We start from the raw sequence: 19,033 nt of genomic DNA, 5'->3' as shown, positions 1-19,033 counted from the left end.
TGCCAAACAACACGAGGTTGGGAACTGCCATGAGATAAAAGCTCCATTGGAGAAGAGACAATCACCAAGTTGTCATCTGAGGTGCCTAAAAGACCACTCACTTCAACCGTGTACTTAGAAGGGTTGTTTGTGAGAAAAAAAAAAAAGGTGGGTCGAAAAACTGCTAGCTTGGGGGGGGGGGGATACAAGGACTAATAGATTAACAGTAGCCACTGGGAGGTGAAAGTGATTCTTGCACAGCTTCTATTGGAATGAGCAGCAGTCTGGAAAACAAGATGCAGGGTATTTCAGAGACTGCTGGGAGTCATTGCGGTACAAGTAAACACGTGGGTTGTGTTATGGTAGCTAAGAATAGGAACAGGTGCATGTATACTTGCGTGTACACCAATGCTAGGAGTTCGGTAAATAAATTTGATGAATTGAGGTATTGCTCAAAACACCAAAGGCAGATATTGTTGGGATATCAGAGACGTGGTGTCACACAGATATAAGGAATGCAGAACTGGAATTTGGGGAGTACAATGTGTACAGAAAGGATAGACAGGATAGGAAGGGAGGAGGGGTTATGCTATTAGTTAAGAAACATATAAAATCCAAGGAAGTGAAGCCAGTCGACATCTCTGGATAGTGCAGTGTCGAGTCAGTTTGGTGTGACATAAGCATTGGGAGATCAAAATTGAGAGTAGGAGTGTGCTATAGGCCTAATGACTCTGATGAGTATAATACGAAATTGTACAGGGAAATAGAGTGGGCCAGTAAATCAGAGTCTTATAATGGGGGATTTTAATTTCCCAGATATTGACTGGAATGTGTGGGTTGGTCACTCACACACTAGCAAGGCTTTTGTGGATTTATTTAATGATGGTTTTCTACATCAGCATGTTCGGGAGGCAAATAGAGGGAGTAATACTCTTGATCTGATTATCAGTAGTGATTCTTCATGCATTAAGAATCTGCAGATAAAGGAACCACTAGGTGGCAGTGATCACAGTATACTGAAGTGGTTTGTTTGTTTGTTATTTGGTTTTTAGGAGCATTAGCAACTAAGTCCATATTGCTCCGGGATATGCGGTGGTCATTCCCTGACCTTTCCGCAACCTCCGTATTTGGTGGTGACGGGCTCGAACCCCGGTCTAATCAAGAAGCGTGTGCTATGCACTGCTGCTCCTTCCCACCTAGCTATGGAGGCACCATGTGCTGAAGTGGGATTTACTCAAAGAGGTAACTACCATTAGGGGTAAAGGGAAGGGCTTTTGCTTTCGTAAAGGGGACTACGATGGTCTGACACAGTATTTAAATTCTATACAGTGGGACCAACTGATGATGTTACCAACAGCAAATTCAAAATGGGAAGCATTCAAAGAACTTATCTTGGAAGCTACTAGGCTTTACATACCAACTAAGAAATATTGTTCAAGGTTTAGGCCTAAATGGATGTCAGATGAACTAATGAGACATATGGCAGAGAAGAAAAATGCATGGGATACATATAAATTAATGGGTGACATGGAAGCCTATGATAGATATAAGCTGGTCTGTAACCAAGTCACAAAGGAGATTAGGCAGGCAAAGGCAGATTATGAGAAATCCTTGGCAAAGGATGCAAAGAAAAACAGAAAAGAGTTCTTTAACTATGTAAACTCTAGAAGGAAAGGGATGAATCAGATTGGTCCACTGGATATTGATGGTTCAACAGCTGAGGATCCTGTTCAGGTGGCTAACAAACTAAACGAGTATTTTGCATCTAAATTCACACAGGAGTTATTCAGGAAGGGGAATGCCAGAGGTGAAGTAAACTCTGGCAGTGAGCAAGATGATTTTGTAATAACTGAGAGGAAAGCGGAGGAGAAGTTGTTGAGGATAAACATAAAAAAGACACCCGGGGTGGATGGGATCTATCCAGTTATATTAAAGGAGGCAGCAAAAGAAGTAAGCCAACCCTTAGCCATAATTATGAGAGCTTCTTTGGACTCAGGGGAGGTACCGATAGACTGGAGATGTGCAAATGTGAACCCAATTTACAAAGGAGGATCAAAGGCTGACACAAGTAATTATAGACCTGTGAGTTTAACTTCTGTTCCAGGAAAATTAATGGAGGCACTGGTTAAAGAAGCACTGCAGGATCATCTAGACAAGACTTCAGTTATAGCTCGGACACAGCATGGTTTTGTTAAGGGAAAGTCTTGCCTGACCAATTTGATTGGATACTATGATGCAGTCACAAAAGAACTGGATGCAGGGAATAACTTTGATATTATATATTTGGATCTTAGAAAGGCTTTTGATACTGTTGCATATGGAAGTAAAAAAAGGTAAACTGCAGCCATTATCAACCCACTGCAGGATGGAAGTCTACTCAACAATTCATGCTGAGGGACATGGACCATAATCTACCACGCTGGTCCAGTGCGGGTTGGCAGATTGACCGTATTTAGCAGTCAGGGGCTAGAACCCCGGTCTACTTAAAGAGCGTGTGCTACTGCACTCACGCTCTGACCACTCGGCTACGGAGGCCTGCTGCACAAATTGGAGCAGTGTGCAGTGTGGCATTGGAGGCAAATTGCTGCTATGGATAAAGGGATGGTTGAGGGGGAGAAGACAGAGAGTGGTAATCAATGGACACTGCTCATCGTGGACTAATGTTATTAGTGGAGTCCCTCAGGGTTCAGTGTTGGGTCCATTGTTGTTTTCTGTATTTATTGATGATGGTATATCAAGCTTAATGTCCAAGTTTGCAGACAATACAAAGGTTGGCAGGGTTGTTAAGGACACTACTAACGCTATGCTGCTGTAACAGGATCTGGAAAGGTTGAGCAGATGGGCTGAGAGGTGGCAAATGAAATTTATTCATTGACAAATGTAAAGTACTACATATGGGAAACAGTAACCCCAGAGCAACGTATCAATTCTGTGGTATTACACTGAGAGTGGTAGAGAATAAGCTTGCTTTCTTGCATCATATGCCTCTACTAATACTAATGCTAAGCTCAAGCGTGTTGGCTTTATGATTAGGATTGTCCAGTATTCTTGTAGGTAAATGAACAATCTGTGCAAGGTCATTAGTAATTGCAAAAGCCTCAGCATCTCAACCAGCTGGGTCAGTGTGAATAGAAAATGGAAGCCAGCTGGAGTTGTGAACATTAAAATCACCAAGGAAAATTACCTTACTGTTAGGAAAGTTGGACTGGACAAAGTCAAGTTGTAAAGAGAGGAAGTCGAAGAGCTCCAAGTGATTAGTGGAGTTGGGAGAACGGTAGAGACAACAGATGAATTTGACACAATGAGGTAGAGAGATTTTAAGCCAGAGAAGAGCTAAAAGAGAAGATTCCAAATTACAAAGTCTCTGACAGGGAATATCGGAACGGACATATGCACAAGTACCACCTTTGAGGCGAAAGGAATTATACAGCAAATAATTTGGGCAACTGAGATGAACCAGTAGTTGAATCAACCAATAACTGAGATTCTGTCAGAAAAAGTACATGGGGTTTGGCAGACTGCAAGTGGAAATGGACATCATTGACATTAGAATTGAGACCATGTATATTTGTGAAATGAACTAGGAAGTGTTTGGGAGGTTTAGATCTTTTTGCAGATAAGCTTACTCTATTAGTTTGACAGTTCATGGTATATTCAATAGTAAGCAAAAGTGGGGGGACATGCTGTATGAAGTAATGAAATTTTTGGATATGGCGTACATATGGTAAGAATATACCCAGATTCCTGACATAACTTGGCCTCGACAATGCCCCCGGCATACACACTACTTGGACTCCCTCCAGTCACTGTCTGGCAGAGTAGAGGTAGCAAGATTATACACTAGCTGATCTGGAAGCCTCCTAAAGAGTTACCAATAATTTCGGTCCGGTGTACTAACTAGCAGCTGGCCTGCAAACGCCGTTTTAGAGCTGTACCCTCAAATGTAAGGAAGACTGGATCTTGTCATGATATCCATCATAACCTCAAAAATCATCAGTCATACTACATGATGGAAGAGATGGGGTAGGGTTGACCAGAACTTAGCTCTGGAGACTAAACATGGGTTCCACCACTTCAAGCCTCCAATAAGCAAAGTGGTGGTATTGCACTGGTTGATGACAGTCATCTACCACCTAGTATTGCCTGGTAACACAGAGGGGCGGCATTCCTCCATGTGGTGTGGGCGCCACACCTCGACCCCTGCTTACGTTGGTTCACACCTGGGTGGTCACCCACAGTGTGTTTGTGGGTTATATCCAAGATTACTAACAGTCCCACCATTGTGAAGGTGCAAACAGAGGATTTGGCTGTCACAGACCGTCCGGACTTCGCCGAAATTGGGTCCACTTGACTTGAGTGTCACCCGAATGTCAGTTCCATCAGCTGACAACCAAAGATTGCTATTATTAAATATATCTTATTTTCTACCTGATATGTCAAATTAAAGAATAAAATTATAATGTGCATAATAAGATTGCTATTACTAAATATTATCTTTTCAGCTTTAGCATTAGTAGATGTATATGATGCAAGAAAGCAAGCTTATATAGCATAACCCAATAAAAAAAACCTTCCCATTTCACCCATCCATTCACTCCAAATCTTGTCCAGTTCTGCCTTGAACTTATTGAAGTTGTCGACCTTCACGACAGATAGAAGTTTGTTCCAACTATCGAAAACCAGCTTGCTAAAGGCAAATTTCTGCACATCTATTCTACTATTCTCTTTCCTCAATTTGAATTTATGTCCCCTCAGGTGCATAATCTGGGCAAGAGGAAGGCCCAACAGCATTGAGCTTGCTCAAACCATTTAAAGCCTTATACACCTCAATTAAATCACCTTCCAGAAGCTTCAATTTGCAGAACTTAAGCCTTTCTTGGTAACAGCAACCCATTGTTCCATTCACCAATATCACTATCCTTCTCTATGCATTCCAGCAGCTCTACATGCTTCCTAAAATGAGGCCTCCAAACCTGTATGTAGTACTCAAGGTGTGGTCTGACCATTGCCTTATACAAGGGGACAAACACCTCTTCATCCCTGCTAGCAAAATTCCTATATATCATTGACAAGACACCATGAGCTACTCTTGCATACTGTCTGCACTGCTCAGAAAATTTCATATCTGACTGCACAATTACCCCCAGGACCATTTCATTCTCTATTACCCTGAGTGTAGTAACACACAATTTGGTACATTACTCTGGGGTTACTACCTATATGCAGTACTTTATATATGTCAATGTTCAACTTCAGTTGTCACCTCTCAGCCCATCTGCTCAACTTTTCTAGATCCTGTTGCAGTAGTGTACTGTGATTAACAACCCTGCCAATCTTCGTATCATCTGCAAACTTAGACATTAAACCCGATATACCTTCATTAATATCATTGATAAATACAGAAAACAACAATGGGCCAAACACGCCGAACCCTGGGGAACTCTACTAATAACACTAGTCCTCAGTGAGCAGTGTCCGTTGATTACCACTCTTTGTCTTCTCCCACTCAACCACCCCTTTATCCATTGCAGCAACTTGCCCTTAATGCCATACTGCTCCAATTTGTACAGTAGTCTTCCATGTAAACAGTATCAAAAGCTTTCCTAAAATTCAAGTATATGATATCAAAATTATTTTTTGCATCCAATTCCTTTGTAAATACATTATAGTATCCAATCAAATTTGTCAGATAAGACTTCTCCTTGACAAACCCATGCTGTGTCTGAACTACAGCTGCAGTCTTGTCTAGATGATCCTGCAGTACTTCTTTAACCAGTGACTCCATTATTTTCCCCAGAGAACAGAAGTTAAACTAAGAGGTCTGTAATTACTCGTGTCATCCTTTGATCCCCATTTGTGAATTGGGGACACATTTGCAGATCTCCAGTCCATGGGGACTCCCCTGAGTCCAAGGAAGTGTTCATAATTATGGCTAAGGGTTTGCTTACTTCCCTTGCTGCCTCCGTTAATATAACTGGATAGATTCCATCTATCCCAGATGCCTATCTTATGTTCAACTTCAACAATTTCTCCTCCACTTTGCTTTGCTCCCAGTTATTACAAACCATTTAGCTCTCTGCTAGAGTTTGATAAGCTTCTAGCCTTCGCTTCCCTCCAGATTTCCTCATGTGTGAATGTAGATGCAAAATACTCATTCAGTTTGTCAGCTACCTCAGCAGGATCATCAACAATCGAACCACTGATATCAAGTTGACCAATCCAATTCATCCCCTTCCTTCTAGAGTTTACATAAGTAAAGAAGTGTTTGCTGTTTTTCTTTGCATCCTTTGCCAAAGATTTCTTATAATCTGCCTTCACTTGCCTGACCTCCTTTGTGACTTGATTACAACTAGCTTATATCTACCATAGTCTTCTGTGTCACCTGATAATTTATATGTATCCCATGCATTTTTCGTCTCTGCCACAAGTCTCATTAGTTCATCTACCATCCACTTAAGCTTAAACCTTGAACAGTAAAAGATATGCAAAAATAAAGAATAAAATTATAATATGCACAATTTTTAACCATTTCTTGCCTTTTATTCCAAATACAAGGTGTAGCAATAATGTTCCCGAGTGGGTGCTGTTGCAAACATAATCAGTTTGAAAATAAACAGAAGTGGTATGTTGTAGCTCAAAGTTCCTCCAACAGATGGCAGTACAGATATTTTCCAGCAAACTGAGAGGTGCAAGTAACAACCAGTTTCATTAGGGGTGTTAACGTTCTGTGTCACGATTTTGCAATTGAGTAATGAATGAATATAAAATTTTGATTTAAATGGGAAAATCTGCAACAGAAACATATGTTAAAAACTGTTTATAGTGATAAAACATTAAGTTGTATGAGTGTGGCTGAATGGTATAAACAGTATACCATTGGTATAAGCTGTTCAAAGATAAATGCGAGGATGTTTACAACTCAAGAAGTGGGCACCCATCAAACTCTCAAAATGAGGAGAGAGTTGCAAAAGTTTAGGAAATTATGGCAAAGCGATTGTGCCTCAGAATGATGGTTGATGAGTTGGATATGAATAAGGAGATGTTTTATCAAATTCTGCATGAAGATTTGGGGAAAAGGGAGATCTATGCAAAATTTGTGTCATGCAGCCCCTCATGGATGAGCAGAAGTAACGAAGAGTATCATCATACAAAGACTTTATCCAGACTTGTCAAAACAATCCTAATTTCCTCGACTGCATTATAACTGGAGATGAGTGTTGGGTGTTTCAGTACAATCAAGAAGAGACGAAGTATCAAAGCAAGCAGTGGACTTCAAACTTATCACCAAGGCCCAAAATGTTTTGTTTGCAAAAGCCCTAAATCAAGATGATGCTGATCATGTTTTATTGACAAACAGTGAATTTGTACCTGAAGGGGAAAGAGTGGATTCTACATAGAGGTGTTTCAAAGACTATTGAAGAGCATTTCCAGGGAAGGACACAATTTTGAGAGAAAGGCAGCTCATTCATGTTGTACAACAATATCCACGCTCATTTTGCACTTGCTGTGAAGACATTTATTACAAAAAAATATGGCATTGTACAGATCAACCAAACAATCTAATCTCACAATTTAGCACCAGTAGACTTCTTCCTCTTTTGTTCAGTAAAAACTACTCTCAAAGGAAAGAGATTTGGAGATGTTGAGGACATAAAGAAAAACATAACTGCCAAACTGAGCATCATCTCTAAAAGTTTCTGAAAAGAGTCAGAAAAAGCATTTGCTGACTCTTTTCAGAAAAATGTAATAAGTGCACACATTCAGTCAGGTGGTGATATCATAGTTTGAATGAAAATAAAACCATTTTTGAGCACCTTTACTATGTGCTCTTTTTATTGCATCAGTCTCAGAACTTTATTGCCATAACTTGTATACTAATTGGCATACAACATGCAACAAATGCCCATTTACTGTTTTGTAAACTGTAGGGTCAATTAACATCAGATAAGAAAGACTCTCTCACAATAATGAGGGAATGATAAGGAAAATAACAAGTGGATACAGTTCTAATATAGTTAGGGAAGAATGTTACATGGTTGTTTTCCATGAAAATTAATTGTTATGATAACCACTCTTTTACCATGTGAGATGATAATATAATTTATTAAGCTTATTATGCATAATAAGCTTAATAAATGCACAACATTAAACTTGTGCATACTGGCAAGAGGTGCTGCCAAACAGTTACATTATAGGATTAAATCAATTGACCAATAGTAGGGTGACGAGTTTCACCATCCTACATCCAGTGGTTCTTGTTTAAGGCATGCTACTTTCATGCTCAGATCACCTGCAGGGTGGTACTGGGGGTCTGGAGGGTAGTTGTGTGAGAGTTGCTCTTCAGGATTTTCAGAGTATTTTCTTTTTTGTTTTTCTAAATTTTCTTGTTGAATAGGTGGAAATACTGAGGGTTGAGTTCGATTCCTTGTTACCTGTTAATTGACAAGCCTCCGAACATTTTTATGAAAAAAAGTTTCTTCATACAAGTATAGTGGTTTGGGTTATAAGCTTAATAAACTATATTATTATTATCTCATGTAGTAAAAGAGTGGTTATTATAACAATTTATTTTCAAGTGGACACAGATTTTTCTGGGAAGCATATATCACTTATATAATATATGTAAGCAACAAATAAGTGATGATTGAAATTTCTAATTTTCTGAACTTTGGCTCATCCCTAGGCCAGATTTAATAAGATGCAGGAGTGAAGTTACTCCAGAGCTTTAAGGTCATAGATACCTACAACTGTGAAATTATTGTTGGTCCAGGATCTCTTAGTTTTAGAACCTGTAGGAACATGTGTGCCAGGGGGTACAAACTACCTAAATTTGGCCTTGCCCATCACATTTATTTCTTATGTATGTGCATCATTCACCAGTATGTGAAATATGTTGGGAGCTATAGGTGCAACTGATTATATATATAAATTCTAGTCTTAGTGGGGTGTTTAATTCAAAGGATGCATGATGCATTATTGTGACTGCTCGCTCTGAATGTCAAGCCCATATCTGCTATTAAGGAAAAGATTTCTGATAACAGCAAACTGATACAGCTACAACCAGAGCTCTCTACCAGATGGGTTAAATATCCTGTGATGCCTTCCCTTCTTTCCCAGTTGTCATGTGCTGTTAAGGGCAATCACTGTACAACTGCTTTCTTAAAAAAGGAGTGATACTCCAGATAAAAATTACTGATACTTATTATATGATGACTGTCAATGAGAAGTTTTCAAAGATGAATATGAATTCATTTTCCAAGTCAATGTATGAAGACAATGCACCAAAACATCCAAAATGTAATGTCAAGTTTCCATGTTAAAATGAAAACTGCAGTTTCATTAATTCATCTTCTGGAATAAATATAAATGAATGAGAACCATTTATAAGCATCTTCAAAATATATAACAGTTGGCAACCAATTATCAAAAAAATAAATTTAAAAAACTCAGCTGGGTTCAGTATTATTAATTCATGCACATATTTTAGTTGAAAATGTGTTACTATATACAATGTGCCACTATTTATAAGAGATGAGCTTATTTATTTAAATTAAAGAGAATTTTTTAAATAATGATCAAATGTGAAAACATCCAAAATCCTTACCGATCACTGAGCTCCAAAACACGGCTACTATAAACCTGTTGCAATAACTGAAAAATTCCTAAAATTTGATAAAAGCATCCTATTAAATAAATTACATTAAATAAATTACATTCATATAAAAAAAATCTATTTCTTTCTAAAATGCAGTTTTAATAAATTAACATTATATTTAAATAACTGAATACAATACAATATTAAAATTGTACCATAATAGATATTAGGGTATTTCAATGAAAAGATACTGGGGATTTACCTAGCTTATTTTCAGGCTTGGGTTATTTATCATCTGTACAATTTTTGTCATATTCAAGCTGAAATTTTTGAATCTGTTATAACTGGACTAAAGTTACCATTTAGATTTTATGATTTTTGCTTAATCAACTGCTTTTTTCTCAATGGGGGAGATGTTCCCTGTACTTAGTTTAGCTCAGAAACATCAGAGTATTTTTGAAATAAACATAAACTGATTTCATTTGAAACAAAAAAGAAGCCTATAATGGTTGTATATGATGCCCACTCTTCAGTGTGCATTTAGCTGTGTAATTGCATCACCTCTACTCATGCTACAAGTGTGGTGTATGAGTGTGTGCGTTTTTTTTTTACTTTTTAATAAAATCAGTTAATATTCTCTTAAAAAATACACTGATGATATTTTCAGGCTAAACAGAGGGTAAGGAATAACTTTTCCATTGAGAAAAAAAACAGCTGATTTGGCAGTTGATTTAAATTTAGAAATCATAAACATCCATATGATAAATAACTTAAAAATCCCAGCACCTTTTAATTGAAACACTATATGGCAAGGGGAGAAAAAAAAAAAAAATGAAAATGCAGTGTGTAAAATTACATCTTTAGCTAAAGATTTAGGTAGAAAATGAGTACAGAAATTTATTACATATACTTTTTCATTCTTTTTATTACCGGTACGAGAACTGCTCCAAATAGTGCCAACTTGTTTGGCAGTGCCCCTCTTGTACTGACCTATGGAATCAAATAATACTACCCCAATTTGTGCTTATTTCCTTCACTGACATTTCAAGAAAAATGTTTTCCTAGTAGCATTCAGACAGACAAAGAAAATAACACTACACTGTTTATAACAAAAAAAAGTTAATGTTATAGCCATTTCTTATGTTTCTTGTGTGCTGGAGTCAACAGTGCCAATGGGTTTTCTCCAGTGCCAATACTTTGCCAGCAACTGAAGATTTATGTTTCTGCAATATTTATATATATATATATATATATATATATTACATAAGTGTGTCTGGGTTATATAAAAAACTGTAGTATTTCCACTAAATTTTGCAGCACATATGAAACCTATTTGGGAATATCTATAGGCAATCAATACAAGTTGTGGCCAACACATTTCTGCTATGGAATTTGCAGTTTAACATTAGAGGAATGGGTATGGGTTCACATGGAAATACAATTTTTAAATAATGATTGAATCTGAAAACAACCAAAATCCTTACCATGCTGCTACTCCTGGTGAGAAGGAAAAGTAGCAAGGATTAAAAAGATGTAGTCTAATTACATACCATCCTCTATTGCTCTGCTGCTACACAATGAAGACATGTTGATTCTTAATCCACCTACCAGAGGTATTCAAAATTGGATGAATTTGGTAAACAAGACAATGGAATTATCCCTCAGAAGAATGTTCAAGTAACGTGTCAAATTTCTCTAATCAACTAGAATTAGACAACTAATGAGGGACAGGGGTTTAACTAAAATAGAATGCAGAACATCTGACAACTCATTTAAAAGAGTCAAATCTACTGGATTCAAGCTGCAAGACTTCAAAATACAGAAAAAAAAAAAAAAAATGTCACTTATGGATATTTTTACTGTTGATAATTCCTGTACTATTTTTTTTTGAGTTGACTTGTCTTTATGAAGAAATGGTAACAGTTACAATCCAGAAGAGTGGCATCTTCTCATAGGCAGTTCAAATAAGAGTTTTAAAGCTATGTTATTTCAAAATGGGAATATGCACCCAAATTCCTGTTCATATTAAAGAAGATAAGGAAATATAAAGGCTGACTATGATGTGAGAGAGAGATATTGTTATTCGGTTTTTAGGAGCATTAGCAACTAAAGCCATATTGCTCCGGGGATATGCGGTAGTCATTCCCTGACCTTTCCGCATCCTTTGTATTTGGTGGTCACGGGCTCGAACCCCGGTCTAATCAAGAAGCGTGTGCTATGCACTGCTGCTCCTGCCATCCTGGCTATGGAGGCGCTGAGAGAGAGAGAGAACTTTACATATAATAAACCTTAAATGATGGAAGTCCTCAATACACTAGACGTACATATCCAAATTTCAGATGTGCACATCACCATCAGGAATAACCCTTTCCTTACCAAGGATTCATGTTTTTTTTTTTTTTGTTAGTTGTTGGTGCATCAGCTTCTGTGGCCATAATGCACCTCTCAAAGTTTTTGCATTTTACTCTGATCCAAGCCCGAGGTGGGATTCGAACCCGCGACCTTTGGGTTGCCAGGCAGGCACTTTACCCACCTGGCTAGCCCGGTCAGCAAGGATTCATGTAAACCCAGTCACTGGGTCAGTATTATTCCAACCATCCTGTTCAGTAAAAACAGGAGTGGGATAAACTGAGGGCTTTCCATGCCTGTTGCTCAAAAGATCTACAAGAAGGGCTGAACATTACCCTTATTAGCTCTATGACAGGCCCACTCAAAACACCATAGATAACTGTAGTTCTACTGTCTCCTCCAGAAGTGTTGGACATAATGCTGGATGTCAACCTTTCATCATTACATATTTCTCCATACTAGGTGAGAAAATAACTCGACTAACAAAACAGAAAAACAAAGATTTTCTAAGCAAGAGGAAGTCCTAAACATCTGCCTCTATGCATCCCCTAGAGCAATCAAAGATATTTCAAAGTGAGAATAGAATGCTTTAATCATATGAAACTGGGATTCTAGAAGCCAATGGCTTTTCATTCAAGTGCTCAAAAATTATGCTGAAACTGGCAATTCATAATAAAAGGAGAAATGAATTTGTTGGAATATGGGATACAATCAGACCTACCAAAACAGAGGAAGAACAATCATTCCAATAACGGTGATTCCAATCACTGCTATTCTCCAATCTGCTTAATAAGCACCGACATACACTTCACCCCCCCCCCCCCAGCTTCTTCAGAATATATTCATCAGTTTTGATAATGTTAATAACTGCCATATCACAACCTCAAAGAAAACTAAAAAGGTTGGGAGAAAGCCAAAATATCACCACTAATAAACACACATCAGATCGCATCAAACAGTCACCACCAACAGCATTCCAAATAGTAGTTTTAATAATTTTTCATATCTATTCAGAGACAGTCTATCAGTATGAAATTTCCAACTATGACGGTAGTTCAGCTGGAGCAGACTCCCTAAAAGAATCACAGGGTCGATTTGAAATGCACATCATTAAACAATCAATTAATTAAGCTGTTAATAAATCAAGTAAGCAGTGAAGTATCATTTTATTAAGGCAAACTCTGACAACCTTTGTATAATAGCAAACTTTATCAGGCTTGCAACACTTTAATATAAGTTATTAATGAAAATCAGACTTGCTTAAAATTTAAAACAGCCTCGAAAATAAATAAGTAAATAAATTTTTAAAAAAGTACAAAGCTACTCTTTGCACTCTTTTTTGGGGCTAAGTCTCATCCAATCTTGTCCAGTTTTCACCAGCTCCATTAACAAGTGGAATAATCTTTCTCACATGTCATTCATCCAATTACATTTATTCTGCTGTTAATTGGGAGGGGAGGAGTACAGTAATTTTTCTTAATTTTTTTTTGGTTAAGTCACCTTGTTGACCTAGCTGCTCCAGATTTACTCGGACATGGTTGCTCTAGCACACCTAGGTAGCCTGGACAGTGGCAGAAAAAAAATGACAGGAGGAGCATCATTTGTGATGGGGGGGGCACCATTTTGTACACTAGAATGGCGATCACATTAGCATCAGTATTGCCAACTGCAGTCAGTTGAAAATAGCTGAGCTACAATGCAAAAATAGATAAAATCCTATGTTAACAATGAAAAAAAAAATTTTGTGGCTAAAGGGAATTTAAATGATTGGTGTATATTTTCTGAAAAACAACAGGGGGGACACTGCCCCAATGTCCCTACGCCGAATCCGCTAGTGAGCCTGGGTAACTCCAGACCAGCACAATTACTGTAAGCGGTAATATGTTTTAGGTTTTAATATTTATGTGTACTAAGCTACCTAAAACTGGAAATACATGTATCCTTCAAAAATTGCTAAAAGCCACTTGTAACTAAGATATATGAAAATTAAACTAAAAGCCACACACATATATATTTACTTTTACTTCTTGTACACAAGTTTATTATTATATTAAATATTTATATGAAACAAAACAAAAAACTGGGTACCTGGAACCATAACTAAGAATAGAAATAAATAAAAGTGTTCATCCTTTTTTTTTTTTTTATAGTTGTTTTATATGGAGAATCCTGGGCTATAACAAAGAGGGGCTGTAAAACATAGAATCTGATGAGATGTTTGTTTGTTATTTGGTTTTTAGGAGCATTAGCAACTAAGGCCATATTGCTCCGGGGATATGCGGTGGTCATTCCCTGACCTTTCCACATCCTTCGTATTTGGTGGTCACTGGCTCGAACCCCGGTCTAATCAAGAAGCGTGTGCTACGCACTGCTGCTCCTGCCCACCTTGCTACGGAGGCGCCGGATGATGATGATAAGATGTGATATTTCTTGGATGGCCAAGAGAAAAAATAAAAGCATTTTTTAGCAATCAAGACACATCAAAGACAATAAACTCTACATCAGGGGTGGACAACCTCCAGCCCACGAGCCAACTCTGGCCTGCATATGTGCATAATCCAGCCCGCGGTCATTTTCAAAATACTGTATATATATTTTTTTGAATTAATGGAATTTCTGACGTAAATTTAGAAACTACTCTGTGCATTGTTACAAAAAATATTGATTCGCTGATAAAAATAAACAGTATCAAATCTCTCATTAAATATTATAAAAATAAAATATTGCATTTTTTTACTATAATTGTAAGTTTGTAATTTTATCTTAAGTTGTATTTCGTTTTTCTTATTAATAAAATTAATTATACAGTGGCGGACAAAAAAACTGCATCACTTGTGAATTTTGCAAATAATGTGTTTTGTGCTGCATTGTGGATTGCAAAAATGTTCCAAATGCATTTGTTATATGGGATATATATCTCTGTGAATGAAATCCAATAAAAAGACTCCACCTGATATACCTAATTGCCATAAATATCTTCCCAAAGGGTAAAATGTGTAATTAATGGAAATATGAGAAATCATGGAAATGGCAATCATGACAATAAAACATACATTTTATTGCATTTATGTGTAAACTGAAATTACAAGCTAACGTAATAGTATTATGTACTGTAAATCAGCAAAATAAGTCCTCAATATTTTGTTGTTCCTCCTCGAGCTGCAGCCTTGAAAAGATCTGGCATAGAGTTAATCAACTTCTGGATATAAAGTTGCCCAATTTCATTGTACCACACCCTTAAGACACTTTCCTGCAGCGAAATCTTACATGTTGGCTTCTTCTGAGCAATTTTAGACAACATTAAGTACCAGAAATTTTCATTAGGGTTCAAATCCAGACCAGTCCAACACTGTAATGCCAGCATATCTGAGGTATAACTGCAGCTTAAGGGAGAAAAATGAGGGAAAACATTGTTTTAAGCCTTGTGAAACACGAAGACAAACTCATCATAAATCTAAATAGCATAAAACTTACCAATTTTGCTGTGTGGCAAGGTGCTGAGTCCTGTTGAAAAATGCAGTTTTGGACGTCTGTGTCATCATCATCAGCCATTTTCAATCCACTGCAGGATGAAAGCCTCTCCAGCAACTTTCCAGTTCCTTCTGTTTTGAGCACTGGCCATCCATTTACTACCCAAAAACTCATGAATTTCATCTATCCATCTCCGCCTTTATCTTCCAGGTTTTCTTCTAGCTCCTCTTGGGTACCATTCTGTTATTTTCTTAGTCCATCTGTCATCACGTCTTCGAGCTATGTGTCCTGCCCAAGACCATTTTAGTTCTTTAGTTTTGATAAGAATGCCCTTTACTTGAGTTTGCTGCCTAATCCATGTGTTTCTCTATTTATCTAACAGTCTGATTCCCAATATAATTCATTCCATTCTTCACCGTGTAGTTCTCAGCTTCTCTTCCATTCTTTTGGTGAGTGCCCAAGTTTCGCTTCCATAAGTCATGGTGAGGAGTATACATCGGTTCATTATTTTACATTTCAGACAAACTGGGATATTGCTCTTCAGTATGTGACTATATTTCCTGAATGCTATCCATCCAAAATTTATTCTTCTCTTGACTTCCAGCCATTTATCATTATTACAGCTAATAACTTGTCCCAGATAAGTATATGACTCCACCTTTTCAATTACTGCTCCTTCAATCATTATTTCCCTTTCTGTGGCATACTTGTTCATCATTACTTTTGTTTTAGCCATATTCATCTTTAGTCCAAAATCCTTACTAACTCTGCATAACTGATTAAGATTTTCCTCTAATTCTTTGGGATCGTGGCTTATGACCACAATGTCATCTGCAAATCGTAAATGGTTTAGGTACTCTCCATTCACATTGACTCCTTTCTGCGACCAGTCTAATCTTCTGAAAGCTTCCTCAAGGGCAGCAGTAAACAGCTTCGGAGATATTGTGTCTCCTTGTCGAACTCCTTTCTCGATTTTAAATTTCCTACTGTCCTTGTCTAGTCTAATAAAGGAGGTAGCACTCTCATATATTTTCTTCAAAATCATAATATATGGGGTATCAATGCCTAGTCTTTCAGTGCCCGAAACATTGCCTTATGCTGTATGGAGTCAAATGCCTTTTCATAATCCACAAATGCCAGGCATAATGGTGTTCTATATTCATTTGCTTTCTCCATTAGCTATGATATTACGTGAAGGTGATCCATAGTTGAGAATCATGTCCTAAAGCCAGCTTGCTCTTTCGGTTGATTCTCATCAAGTATTCTTTCTAATCTGTTAGTAATGACCGTTGGGAACAACTTGTAGATGTGGGATAACAAGCTAATTGGCCTATAATTTCCAATTTCTGATTTATCTCCTTTCTTATGCAGCAAAACTATGATTGCATTATTCCACTGCTTAGGCGTCACACCTTTTCTAATGCACTTTGTGAAGAGCCTTGCCAGTTTTTGTGTTATGTCTCTTCCTCCCAATTTTAACAACTCTACAGTAACTTCATCTTCCCCCGGGCTTTCTGATTCTTCATTTTCTTCAATGCATGTTCTACCTCATCAGGAAGAATATCGGGTATGTCGTATGTGTTGCTACTTTGCAATCCATCTTCCCCACTGCGGGCATCATTCCCTTGCTCCTTGTATAATTCTCTATTGGATGATTGTTTTCTGCAGCAGCATGTTCGAGAGGCAACCAGAGAAAGTAACACTCTTGAGCTGGTTATCAGCAGTGATCATTCGTGTATTAAGAATTTGCAGATAAAGGAACCACTAGGTGGCAGTGATCACAGTGTGCTGAAGTGGGATTTACTCAAAGAGGTAACTACCGTCAGGGGTAAAGGAAAGGGTTTTTGCTTCCGTAAAGGGGAGTACAGTGGTCTCAGACAGTTTTTAAATTCTGTACAGTGGGATCAACTGACAATGTTACAAACAGTAAATTCTAAGTGGGAAGCATTCAAAGAATTAATCGTGGAAGCTACTAGACTTTATATACCGATTAAGAAATATCGTTCAAGGTTTAGGCCTAAATGGTTATCAAATGAACTAATGAGACTCGTGACAGAGAAGAAAAATGCATGGGATGCATATAAATTATCAGGTGACGCAGAAGCCTGTGGCAGATATAAGCTAGTCTGTAATCAGGTCACAAAGGAGGTTCGGCAGGCGAAGGCGGATTACGAGAAATCTTTGGCAAAAGATGCTAAGAAAAACAGCAAGGATTTCTTTACTTATATAAACTCTAAAAGGAAGGGGGTTAATATGATTGGTCCACATGACATCGATGGTTCGACTGTTGATGATCCTGCTCAGATAGCAAACAAACTGAATGAGTATTTTGCATCTACATTCACACGTGAGGAATTATTACAATTTGAAAATGGAAGAAGGTTATCAAATTGTAGCAGTGTGCTTAATGATTTTGTAATAACTGAGAGCAAAGTGGAGGAGAAATTGTTGAAGTTAAACATAAGAAAGGCACCTGGGGTGGATGGGATCTATCCAGTTATTTTAAAGGAGGCGGCAAAGCAACTAAGCAAACCCTTAGCCATAATTATGAGAGCATCCTTGGACTCAGGGGAGGTTCCCACGGACTGGAGATGTGCAAATGTGTCCCCAATTCACAAAGGTGGATCGAAGGGTGACACGAGTAATTACAGACCAGTTAGTTTAACTTCTGTTCCGGGTAAAATAATGGAGTCGCTGGTTAAAGATGCATTGCAGGATCATCTAGACAAGACTGCAGCAATAATTCAAACACTGCATGGGTTTGTTAAGGGAAAGTCTTGTCTGACAAATTTGATTGGTTATTATGATGTGGTCACAAAGGAACTGGATGCAAAAAATAATTTTGATATCATATACTTGGATTTCAGGAAAGCTTTTGACACTGTTGCGCATGGAAGACTACTGTACAAATTGGAGCAGAATGGTATTAAGGGTAAGTTGCTACAATGGATAAAAGGATGGTTAAGTGGGAGAAGACAGAGGGTGGTAATCAATGGGTGCTGCTCTTCGTGGACTAATGTTATTAGTGGAGTCCCACAGGGTTCGGTGTTGGGTCCACTGTTGTTTTGTGTATTTATCAATGATATTGATGAAGGTATATCAGGCTTAATGTCGAAGTTTGCAGATGACACAAAGGTTGGCAGGGTTGTTAATGACAGTAATGGCAGTGTGATACTGCAACAGGATCTAGATAATTTGGGCAGATGGGCTAAGAAGTGGCAACTGAAGTTCAACCTTGACAAATGCAAAGTACTGCATATGGGTAGAAGTAACCCCAGAGAAACGTACCAACTGTATGGTACTACACTTAAGGTGGTAGAAAATGAAAAAGACCTGGGAGTAATTGTGCAGTCAGATATGAAGTTTTCTGGGCAGTGCAGACAGGCTGCTGGGGCAGGTCATGGGGTTTTGTCAATGATATATAGGAATTTTGCTAGCAGGGAAAAGGAGGTGATTGTCCCTCTGTATAAGGCAATGGTCAGGCCACGCCTTGAGTACTGCATACAGGTCTGGAGGCCTCATTTTAGGAAGGATGTAGATTTGCTTGAGCGTGTACAGAGAAGAGCAACACGATTGGTGAGGGGAATGAAGGGATTCTCTTACCAAGAGAGGCTTAAGTTCTGCAAATTGCAGTGGCTG

General features: G+C 38.0%; 1 protein-coding gene across 2 annotated transcripts in view; it reads right to left on the bottom strand.

Annotated features, from left to right (window-relative positions):
- Tmx3 (Thioredoxin-related transmembrane protein 3) overlaps nucleotides 1–19,033 on the bottom strand; it is a 98,783-nt gene that overhangs the window by 74,046 nt on the left and 5,704 nt on the right. For both annotated transcript variants that reach the window (XM_090378761.1, XM_090378760.1), the window contains exon 2: nucleotides 9,584–9,641. In XM_090378761.1, the coding sequence (XP_090234887.1) occupies nucleotides 9,584–9,641 (58 nt within the window). The remainder of the gene's footprint in view (nucleotides 1–9,583; nucleotides 9,642–19,033) is intronic.

This window comes from Mastigoproctus giganteus, chromosome 7 (genome assembly GCF_048544385.1).
Source record: "Mastigoproctus giganteus isolate SK-2022 chromosome 7, ASM4854438v1, whole genome shotgun sequence".
Taxonomy (NCBI): Eukaryota; Metazoa; Arthropoda; class Arachnida; order Uropygi; family Thelyphonidae; genus Mastigoproctus; species Mastigoproctus giganteus.
This window is presented reverse-complemented; position numbering and strand designations above follow the sequence as displayed.